Source organism: Gymnogyps californianus, chromosome 6 (assembly GCF_018139145.2).
Source record: "Gymnogyps californianus isolate 813 chromosome 6, ASM1813914v2, whole genome shotgun sequence".
Taxonomy (NCBI): domain Eukaryota; kingdom Metazoa; phylum Chordata; class Aves; order Accipitriformes; family Cathartidae; genus Gymnogyps; species Gymnogyps californianus.
Window position 1 is genome coordinate 17,269,571 of NC_059476.1, and position 12,435 is coordinate 17,282,005.

At 34.9% G+C, this 12,435-nt stretch overlaps 1 protein-coding gene across 2 annotated transcripts in view; it reads left to right on the forward strand.

The window, feature by feature from the left end:
• The window catches only part of LOC127017856 (adhesion G protein-coupled receptor A3-like), a 284,811-nt gene that overhangs the window by 154,641 nt on the left and 117,735 nt on the right, over nucleotides 1-12,435 (forward strand). For both annotated transcript variants that reach the window (XM_050899150.1, XM_050899151.1), the window contains one exon: nucleotides 3,491-3,706. In XM_050899150.1, the coding sequence (XP_050755107.1) occupies nucleotides 3,491-3,706 (216 nt within the window). The remainder of the gene's footprint in view (nucleotides 1-3,490; nucleotides 3,707-12,435) is intronic.

A 12,435-nucleotide genomic window follows, 5' to 3' on the forward strand; every position in this document is an offset into this window, starting at 1 on the left:
AACTGTTTCACAGAAATTGCATCTGCTTTCTTGATTTTAAACAGCAGCAAATAAAAACCCCAAAGCTTAGGTAGCCGCTAGCTTATAATACAATTCCTGGAAAAAAGGAACCTCTATAAACTGTGTCAGTTGTATAACATATGCATGACTGTGTTCCCTGTACATTGAAAAGCTACTTGGGAGCCATGACTGTTACTCCTACATCGTTTTTGGACGACAAAAATGTTATTGCAGTTCCATGAGGTTGTGGAATGACTAATTTCAAGGTCCGAAAAACACCAGGATGGATACTTTTGTTTAGATCTTCTTAAGTCTCCCTTGCTGTCAGATGGCATACAAAACATGCTGCAGGAAGAACGGCCAGTAGCAACTTTCAAATACTAGATAATTTCGTATATATATAAAAAATATGATCTGTTTAATGTTTCATTTAATAATCATGTAATAGTAAAACAAAGATGACGTTATTCTGTTGTATGGTATTTAAAATCTTAGAGAAGTCATATTGACAAAAGGTTCTTGTCAGGGTGCCGCAAGGGCCGGGGCCTCCCTAGCCAGGGCCTGTCCCACTGCCCCCAGCCGGGGAGCAGGGCATGCCGGGGGCAGCCGGGGGCAGCCCCAGCCCAGGGACACGTCCTCAGTGGTGGTGATGAAGCCAGGCTGGGAATGCAAGGCTGCAGATGAGGGTGAGGGTCAGGCCAAGTGATGGTAACCAGGCCCAGTCGCAGCCCGGTGGTCGCCAGGCAAGGCCATGGCGAGGAGGCCGGCCCCAGGTCAGTGGTGGGCCTGGGGCAACAGGGCTGGTGGCCAGGTTCTGACGTGACCACCATGGAGTTCAGCTGAGGCCTGGGAGGAGCCTCAGCTTGCCACTGGGCCAGAGGGAAGGGGATGGGAGCCCCCTCAGAGGCCCTGGGCGCAGCCAGAGAAGCGGGGGGTGCCCTGGGCAACTAAGAGCTCCCGGGGTGGATCTGTATGCCTCAGCACCCCGAAATTAATTTCCCTTTGGTATTGTTCTGAGGCACTTCTTCGCTCCTGCTTTTATTTTATTTCTGTGTATACACGTCAGATGTGCAGTTTGAAAAGGAAGACTTCCTGGTGATGATAAAACTTATCTCAATAGTCCTGTCTCAGGCGTGTGCAATAGTTTTAAAACCCACCCCTGAAGAGTTTTCATTTCATTCTCCAGCCAATGAGACTGTCAGAATATTTTAGGCTAATTGCAACGTGGCGGGGGGGGGTTGTGCTCTCAGTCTTCGCAGCCTTCGGCACTGCCCTCAGATTACCCAGGTAACAATCCCCTTTGGTCCTTCTGCTGAGTGGTGCCTTTATCTGAGGTTTAGGAAATGGACACCAAATTATCATTTTCTGTATCTGCACTGCTTAGAGACAAGATTAGCTTGTGGCTTTTCATAACATGTACCTGACTGTGGCTTGTTTCCATGGATAATTTTGCTCTGAGTTCATCTGTATCCATTTTGTAGCTCATTTTACAATCCTACATAACGAACACTGTTTTACCTTGCATTTTACCCATCTGTTTCTATATGCTGAGAATGGTGTGTTCATAGTGTTTGAACATTGTCAGGCCTTCACAGGTATATTTTGAGAGTGGAAAACCCCAAGTGTTTAAAGAATTTAATATTCAAAATTTAAAAAATAGGGCTCACTTGTGAAATCACTTGAGTCCTCATTACAACATTATCTAGCAAACATCTTATTCACCATCATCTCACAGATGTGAAATAGGGAACTAGTGTTATGCCTATTCTACAGCAGGAAACGTGAAGCTAAGAATAATTAAATGGCTTTTCCCAAGATTAAAGAAAACCAGTTACCACACAGGAGTTTTAACTGAGTCATGTAGCTTGATTCCTGTGATATGGATAATAGTATTCTGCAAGCAGTAAATTTTTTAACTCCTTGAAAGGCTATCTACAGATGGTACAAAAAATTATCCAGGTAAACCTAGTTTCACGTTTTAGGACTTTTCAATAAACAGCCACTGGATTTTTGATACAAAAATTATTTGATTCTTAATGATCTTTGGCATTTTTATTCAAGTGTAGAAAAAAAATCACGTTCAGGCAAGGACAGAAGAGGTAGAAATCTAATCTAAAAAATGAATGTTTTACAAACAACGGAAAAGAATCTTTAGGCTACTTCTACTTAAAAGTAATAAATATTATACTTTTATATAAAAGGTATTAAAAATATACTGAAAGCTTCTGCACTTTGTCTAATTTTGACAAAAAGTAAAATAAATTGCTTAAGGAGACTTAAGTACTTTCATTTTGTACATATGCAGAATCATCAGTGACTGAAGAAGGTGCATTTGAAAACCATTTTATAAGTTCAAAAGAGGACCAGCAAGTCATGCATTGTGTCTCATGCTAAGATTTAATTTGTTCTGGTACCATGACTTTTACACAGTTAGGCTACCCTCTATCCTGCCCTTATTTTTTTATGCAAAAAGTTTTCTTTAGATTCATTTACTAGAATGAATTAATTTGATTTTCTTCAGTGAAGTCATTTCTTGTCAGCAAGATGCCCCAAATTCTGAAGGATTCACATGAATTTTTACTAAGTGGATCTAAGGTACTTCTGTATTGGTAGCTTGCATAACAGAAGCAAAGTACAGTAATATAAAACTGCCACGTTTGTACACTTATCCTTCTGATAAACCTGCTAGTTTGTGGCTTAACTTAGGTATCTTTACATTGCAATCAATGTGCAAAATACGTATACTCACAGATCACTAAACAATCTATGCCTGGAAGCAGAAACCATATAGTCCAATCAGTGTGGTGCCAGTCTAAGCTAGTCATCCTGATTATAACATGAGCTATTTATCTCATGCACAGGACTGTGCTGAAATGAATATACTTGTTTAAGGATAGAGATGCATATCTCTGCACTGTGCTACAATCTCCATCTAGACACATCACCTCACTAAAGGGTAGGCCAAAGAACTATAAGGTGGTGTTGCATTGAACCATATAGTCATGTTCAATATTCTAATGGAACAAGATCTCTAAAAAGCCAATCCATCCACCAAATAGCTAAGAAGCTTTCTGTTTCATTTCTGAGGTACAAAGCGCATCCTTGTTCTTTTTTTAAATAATTCCTACTACTGCTGTTGCTAGTTCACTTTATAACTGTATTGCTTTAAATCAGGATTGATTCTATTGAAGCTGATAATGACACAATTGCAAAACTGATATAATAATAACTGATATAACTGATATAACCTGATATATTCCTAAAGAAGATTAAAGCAAACCCACTATGCCGTTGTAGAATTCTAGATCAATTTTTTAAATAAGTTCCGTTTTCTTTCTTACCCTACGAAGTACCTTTCTTACCCTATGTATGGAAGTATGTGCATTCACAATCCTTTATAAAGTATATACAGTAAATACACAATGCACATATAATAATGCAATTATGCTTTATGAGTTAGCAACATATCTGCTTCTCAATGTTTTCACAGGTATCTCGTAATATTGCTCTGGAGGCCTTTATGATCAAGCCATCTAGTTTCACAGGAATGACTTGCACTGCCTTCCAGAAAATATCTGCAAATTCTGACAAGTCATTAGTGCGTGATTTGGGAAGCTGGGAGGCAAATCACCATCCTGATCAACATTTGAATTTCAAGTGCAACACTGGCAATCTGAATGGTTCCTTGGTGAATTATTCTACCAGGGTAAGTCAGTACAATCGTGAATATAACTTATCTATTTCAGTGTGTTTTCAGTAGTACCTTTAAGCAGAATACTGCTTTGGAAAACATATATTTTATGTGTTGTTAACATTGTAAACTGGTTAATAATTTCAACATGTAAGTGGCCTTGAACTGGTGTATTGGGTGTAGCATATTTTGTTGTGCTAACGGATATTCCATTAATGTAATCAGGTGGAATGCAGAAATGCAGGATGCGACTAGAAATGAGTAAATGTCTTGTTCTTTCTATCTCTGGGTCCAGTTCTGCAAACTTTTCTATGTGTAAGCAATCTCTTTAAAGTAATTTGGAAATATATGTTTTAGCGAGGTGCTCTCAGGGGATTTTACATTGTAAATATGTATTTTTTTAGGGAAATTACCTTTACTTTCACTAAATAATATTACATTCTCTATCTTCTGAACTTTATACAGGAGAGCGTTATGTTGGAGTTTTTTAGTAATAGCCAAAGAAAAACAGTAATAAATAAGCCTTTTAATAGAATGCACTGTTATTATCAAATAATGAAGTGGAACAATTAAATTTTGATCTGGCAGGAAATGGAATTTTGCATTTGGCTGAGCATGTTATTAAATTTAAGTATTGCAGAGTTGAATTTTTGTTATCCTTCAGCAGAATCTCAGTTTAATAGGCTTAGTTCCTGAAATACTTACTATGACAAAATGATACTTTTCTGGACAATATTACTAGTTTATTGAACTTTGAAAGTATTTTGATTGAAGTTATTTTCTCTTCGGTGTATTTTAATCTTCTGTATGGACTATGCAGTCAGTGATATGGTAGCTTGTGCTCTCAGGATCTTCTGGTAAAAAGGAGTCATCTTAATAAGGGAAGAATAGGTTAAATTTGTTTCCTGCAATGGAGTTCATTTCTTCTGTGGACACTGTTAACATGTCTGTCTATAGGAAAGAGAAAGTTGTCTCTGAAAAGAGAAGAGTTTGACATCCATAAGATGAAAACCAAATGTCAGAGATCTAAAAGATACAAGATTTCTGCAAGAAGCAACCCTGGGACACTCTGCAATGTATAGGATAGTATTATTGATATAGAAATACACGTGGGATTACATGAATTGGAAAGTTTTCTTTATCAGCTCTACCAATATATTTTGTATTCCTTCAGAAACTGAGTACCAACATTTCTAGTAAATGAATCTCTTGAAAGTTTGATGGTCAAGCACTGGTGTCTCTCTCCTGTTATAAAGAATTCTACCATAAATGCAAAATTCTCATCTCTCATATCAGCATGCATGTGTCAAATATGCAGAGTAAGTTAGAATATTTATTTGAAGCCCCTTTCTAAAATGTTGGCAGAATGTCACAATATAAAGATCTCAGTAAAATCTTTCCCAATGTATTTTGAACCTAGCTGACTTTATACAACATGCAGAAGGGAAACTTTACTGACTACACAAAGAAAGAAGCTAGGAGAAAGAAAGTAAACTTATTACCATGTAAAGCAATTTTGAAGTATGTGATATGTATTCTGACAAAAGTGACCTTATTAGGTGGATCACTAGTTATCAGCTGTATATGAATTTGTAAATATTATAACAGCACAATACCAGGAGATTATCGATTCAGCTAAATGTTAGTTTCATGGCTTTAGGTTTTAACACTAAATTGTTCTCAGGTTTTAAATGGGATATGTAAATAACCAGACTGAATATATTCCTTTAACTTAATCCTGAAAAGCATTCATTCATTGTTGTTCTCTGAAACTTTTAGGCTAAGCACTCCTTTAATTGATCCTGAAATGAGTTGCATTTCTTCATTGTTTAATAGAATAATCTGTAGAATTGTAACTGATAACAGAAAAATAGGATTCTTTATCATCATCCACTAGCAAAATTATTTCTATATTTGCTCAATGGAGGCAAACAGTAAACCTACTTGATTGTGCTATGCAAAGTTCAGGAAAATAGAGAATTTGTGATGGAGGTGGGAGTTGCTTGTTTTAGTTACCAATGTTTAGTCACTATATTTTAAAGTAATACTCATTATTATATCTGATTCTTTAGAACTTCATCTTAGATGCTGAGATTATTCTTAGAATCTTCCTCTATTTAGCATAGGATTAATCATAAAGAAGAAAAAAATTTAATGAAAATCACTAAGTACAAATGGTAATTATAAATTTAATTTACTTCTAATAAAAATGTGAAAAGTTGTCCTTAAAAAGCTTATTAAGAGAGAATGTTTATATATTTTTGTGCTAAAATGTGTCGCCCTCTTCAAATGTATAATATTGTAAATCATCTGCTCACTAAGCATAAACAATTGTTTATGCTATCTGTCTGTTACTAACCAATTGCACTAATAATTTAAAACAGTGCATACTCATGAAGCAATTTGTGGGCAGTTGATGGGAGAAGACTGAAATAGATGATCACAAACTATCTTAATACAATCAAAGCTTTTGTAGTTTTCCTACAGTAATATTTTCTGGCAATGGTACGAAATTGATACAAATTTAGTCAGTGGTTGTCTGCACATAATTTAACCTGATCTAGTTATTATCAGATAGAGAGCCCCCAAAAGGTGAAGAAATATTAAAAATTTAAATAAATAAGTAAAAAAAAAATTAAAAAAATAAACTTTGAAAATTAAATAATTTAAAAGACACTGAAAGAGATCCACCATTCAGAGAAGTTCAGGAGATAACTGTTACAATATACCTATATCCACTCATGGTTCAAATATGTGGTAGGTCTTTTATAGACTAACTTGCAGTGTTTCCAAATACCTTAAAGCAAAATATTATTGCAGTTTGATACACAAATTTTTATCTTTAAATCTAATTCTGACTCTGTAGCCAGTAACCAATCTGAAAGGTTGAAAAGAATCATTTATCACTATTGCAGATCGAAAGTTTCTTCTGGTAGGCTTTAGACCCAGATGCCTTCTCTTAGATCCCATTTCTGCTGTTAGTAGGGAGCTTTTGCTGCCTGACTGGACTCTACTGGGTGAAAAAAATGGCTCAGATATATCTTCCTAGTTTTTGATACAGTGGCTTGTATTTTGACACAGTGGTTGTTTTCATCTCTGTTTAAGCAGGCTTAAGGGCATCTTCCCAGCCTGGGACTCCAGACTGAGATCCTGTCACAGGAACGCTCCTGAGGCACAATTCTGTCCCATGACCTGGCTGTGGTCTAAGGATATCACAATAATGACAGACCAACAAGGCTACTGTAACATTTGAACCTGGACAATGTGAGAATAGCTTATGAAATTTTAGTGCCATTCAGCATGAATCCAGTGTCTGGTTACCATTTGATCAGACCTGAAGCATACTTTGAACCTAATCTCTGTTCCAGCCTGATCCCGTAAACTTTATCTCCAGTGTGCAAAGATAATCAGTTATACAGTTAACCCTTCCTCTGACTCACTAAAATTCCTTCAACATAAAATGAATTTTTAAACCTCCTGTACTATCATAATCAAATGTGTAATTTATAGGGGACTGTAGATTCAGTATTCATGCTTGGACTTTAAAGAAAGTATTTTATTAACATAATTTACAGTCTCAGCTTCATTGAAAACACTTGTCAAATAAAAGGTCTTTTCCTCTCTTTAATTATTCTTCTGAATGAATTAGCAAGTTAAGTTTCAAAATTTCAGTAATCTATATTTTCACATGTAATCCCTGACTTCTGAAATTTGAATTCCTCGTAATATTCTCCATGCATTTCATTTAACTTTTCAATTCTATTTATTTCTTATATGCTCTAAGCCAGACTGACCTTTTGATTTGTCAGGTTGTATTACAGGTGATGTTTGTGTGATAAAATGTTAAAAGTTAAATTGGTACTAGACATGCTAACCACGAAAAAAAATTCTGAAGTGCTTTGACAAAATCCTATGATTACTTGCTTATACCACTTCAAGACTTTATACAATTTTAGAAATATTCTTGTCTCAGATACTTACTGGAAAATATACCATCAGTATGTAAGCAAAGTTTTTTTTCTTGCATAAAATAAATTTTGAATGTCAGACCATACAAATAATGTATAAACAATAGTAAATTCACATGTAAAAGTTAACAGGACTGCAGAAAATAACTTAATGCAAAGATTTCCACCAACAAGTGACAAGGCATTTGGGGTAGGATAAAGCACAGAATTAAAAAACCAAAGAGGAATTGTGAAGGGGAAAGTTTGAAGGTGCAGAAAATAGGTCTTATAATGAAAGTGCCTTTCGTACAATCCACTATATGTGAAATGTTCAGAATCTCTATAGATAATTAATTATATCCATTTGGAAGCTGCTTAGTAGAGTGTGCAATAATTAACTTTATCATTAATGCAAAAACTAATTCTTATATAAATAATAACTACAATTTACACTACAAGTGTCAAAGCCAGAGTGTAAAAGATGTGCAGTTACCCGGCTATAGCTTCCAAAATGGTTTCCTACAGTATTTCTGCAAAAACAATTAGTTTAGACTAAGATTTGAGCAATGCCTTGTCCTTCTTCAGTGAAACAAAAGCAACAACAGCACTTAAAAACTTCTCTTCTAGCTCTAGATCATACGTTTTCATTAACAGGGACCTTCCTCTTGCACTGGCAATTTGTAATGGTATGTATATTCTAATCACCTGTGAACCTGGTTATGGAAAGTACTTTCATTTAAGCAAGTGCTTGTTGTTACTGATTTCATTGAGTTTCTTATCCATTTAAGGTATGTTTTTCCATGTTTGGGATGCATGTGTGCAGAATTTTTCAAGGCAATAAGATCAGCTAAGGGAATTGTCGTGGTTTAACCCCAGCCAGCAACTAAGCACCACGCAGCCGCTTCCCCCCTCCCCCTCCCAGTGGGGTGAGGAGGAGGAAAGGAAAAAAAAAAAGGTAAAACTCATGGGTTGAGATAAGAACAGTTTAATAACTAAAGTAAAATATAATACTAACAATAGTAATAATGAAATATAATAATAATAATAGTAATGAAAAGGAATATAACAAAAAAGGAAGGGGGGAGGGGAGAAAAAAACAGTGATGCACAATGCAATTGCTCACCACACACTGACCAATGCCCAGTTAGTTCCTGAGCCGCAATCCACACCTCCCAGCCAACTGCCCCCAATTTATATATTGAGCATGACGTTCCATGGTATGGAATACCCCTTTGGCTAGTTCGGGTCAGCTGCCCCGGCTCTGCTCCCTCCCAGCTTCTTGCACACCTGCTTGCTGGCTGAGCATGGGAAACTGAAAAGTCCTTGGCTTAAGATAAGCGCTACTTAGCAACAACTAAAACATCAGAGTGTTATCAACATCATTCTCACACTAAATCCAAAACCCAGCACTGTACCAGCTACTAAGAAGAGAGTTAACCCTGTCCCAGCTGAAACCAGGACTTAGAATTCAAAGTACTGTACAGAATTTGTGAACTCAATTAAAATGTAATACAAAATGAAAATACTTCCTGCACCTTGCACAGAAGATGGCTACTTTTGATTAATTTTTTCTGGTGCAGTATATCAGACTAAATGTTCCCCAGTCCAGATCTTCTTTCATTCACTTCTACATTAAAAAATTGCACAAATGTTTTTCAGTCTCCTGTTGAGAAGATTCACATTGAAATGTTCCATAACCACATACACCTTTTTAACAAAATATCAGCCAACATAGCCAACAAAATACTGCTATACTACAATGTGCCACAGTATATCATTAGGATAATTTAGTATTTTTTTTTTCTACAGTGTAATAACTAGTACGTTGATAGGCATCATAAATATAGCATGAATTATGTTGGCATCATCATTTCCATCATGATTTCCTCTAACTTCCCAGTGCATATTTCTTCTTAGAGAATATTACAGCACTTCCCTCATCAAATATGATGAACTTTGAGTATGTCTGTATCATACAGATTAGTACAAGATTATCGTTTTCTTTTTTCCGAATCCGTAGTATTTACAACTACAGAAAACATGCAGTAAAGAAAACACTGCCAAGTGAAGCAGGACACCACAAACCAAAAGTTAGTTTATCAGTTTTATATGTATGGCATATTACAGTGAGACACTGGGCTCATTGCTGGAATACATCATATCATAGCTTATTTTGGTTTCAAAATATTTTTTCCTCCAAGTACTGTAAAATATATCATGATTAAACATCCAGATCAAGACATTTCGTGTTACACATCAGAATTTGCCCTGTTCCTTTTCCTTTGGGAACTGTCTATTTTTGCCCATTTTTCTCTTTTCCCTATTCTTTTCTTTGTGTGTCTTAGCACTCAAACCATTTTGCTCTTCTTGTATTGGATATTGATATTAATTTGAGAATTTGGTCTGGGAACTTATGGGAAAGTTTGCTTGGGTGTAAATTCTGTATATCGATTTTACAGTAACCATTCTAGGTCTGTGTCTTGTTTCTCTGTGGGTAGGTTGTTGGTACTGTCACAAAGCGGTATCTTATGTGATGTAGGGATTTTTAAGTTCATTATATTTTACCTGCTCCATCCCTTTATATTTATTCTACATGTTTTTTATCTTTAAAATATAGTTTTAAGTTTTATCCTATAGTGTTTTTTATTGTGATTTAGAATCTATCCAGACATATAGTATCTATTTATTCAATATTCTGAATAATCACATTCATTATATTTTTTTACATTTAAAAAGAATTTTTTAATGTTTTTCTTCATTCTTAGACATAATATCTAGAAGGTATAGAAAAGTAGCTGTTGGTATCTCTCTTATTACAGCCATTGAGTCCTTGTTTTAAAATAAAATTTAAACTAAATAAAAGTATTTAGTACTAAGAAAAGATCTGGGAAGAATTTCCACTTATTTTGAATTACAGCCATATGACATATAGACTAGTATTTTCTGTGCAGGCATTAATTTGCTTGCAGGTGTGTTTAGATTGTACACTGAGTACTAGCTATGGAAAAAGCTGAAATGTCTGTCGTTTACGTGATTAGATGGGTCTAATTTCAAAATCAAAACCAGACAAGACAAACTGCCCCTCTCTTTCTTCTTCCAGAATGCTCAAATCACACATTTGTATATTTATACCTCTTACTACTATTCCTTCTCAAACAATGTCTTTATATATTTATCCCTACTATGACATCTTCAACATTTGTAGTCTGGTATTCTATGTTCAATATACCTTCTTTTCTCTGCACATGCTTCCATGGTCTTTTATAATGTGGATGGCTATCCTGCTCTTGCAGATCTTTCTAAACATTGAGAAAATGAAACAGTGCCAAAATACTATTCATGCATGTGTGACAAATTTCAATTATATTAGGTATACAGAAGGGTTTCTACAATTCTTGTATTTGTTTAACTTATGTTTTAACATATAAAAATTAATATACATTATGTTTTTTGAAAGTAGGAGAAATGTGTCACTTTTTTCTGTATCATAGGTGCTTAGAACAAATTTTAAAATGTGTAATTACAAGCTCATGTCCCTTCTTTTTTTATCATGCCCTTTGCCACTTCTCTTTTAGCAGATGAAAAGCTTATTCTGCAAATAGCATCAGCCACCTGGAAGTGTTTTCTGAATTTCATTGTTTATGGTATTGATGTTTCAGAGGCATGTATTATGTTTAAAACTTAAAGTTATTTAACTAGTTCTCCTTTAATGCTGTGTACAGTTTAGACTTCTAACTTGTATGTATGAAGAAGTGAAAAGAAATCTGAATAGCTTGAAGAGAATAAATACCAGGACAAAAGGACTGTAAAAATTACCAACTTGTATTTGATATAAAATTCTGTTATTTCAACTCACATTTGCTTTCTTGTGAAACAAGCTTCTGTTCCTGGACAGACATGAATCATATTGATTTTATGTATGCTGTCAATATATATCTGAGAGATATGCTGTCACTCTCTCATCCACAATGGTTGTGTAAAAGACTTTTCTTCTGATTTTCTGCACCGGTGCTCTTGTTACAGAAAAGTTCTCTTTGGGATTTCCCAAAGGGCATTGTAAGATTAGTTTCCTTGTTATAAACTATCAGACTCCTTCATGTGCATTCTGCTGTTAAATAGTTTGTACACTAATTAAGATAAATCTCATAACAAAAACATGTTGACACTGTAACAGTTAATAACACAGTACATTAGTTGTTAGAACATATTTTAAGTTAACTTAATGGTACAAAGGTAATAATGAACAAGTGGCATACTGAGTACTAGTGAAATTCCCAGTTCTGCATTGACATTTGAGGAATTATATCCCAACTCTAATTTTCTTACTATACTAATAATCAACTTTTTACAGTTTTTACAGAACTGTATGTAAGTTGAATATTTTCAGCTACTCTATTCTAAATTCTTCTTTCTAATGCCTATTTTATTTTTACTGAGGAAGATTGATGCCGTCTAACAGAACATACTTCAGCATCCAATAAATAATTACATTTTGTTTCTCAAAACCTTTTTCACTACATGGTTGTTTAGCTAATTGATTGTTAACTATTTTTGCTATTACAGAAGGCATTTCCAATTTCTAAATGGATAATTTTAGTAACTGTAGAAGTATGTTTAAAAGTTTTGCTTCTTTTTTTTCTGGGTTGGTTTGATTCCTCTTGGTTTATGTTGGACCACAAATAGTTTGATGATGACAAAGAGTTCACTAAAAGATTGCTTTGATGATTAGCAGGTGATATGGCTGGAATGTTTTCTCTGAATGTGGGTTCTTCTCCTACAAACTCTAATTCTTTCCTG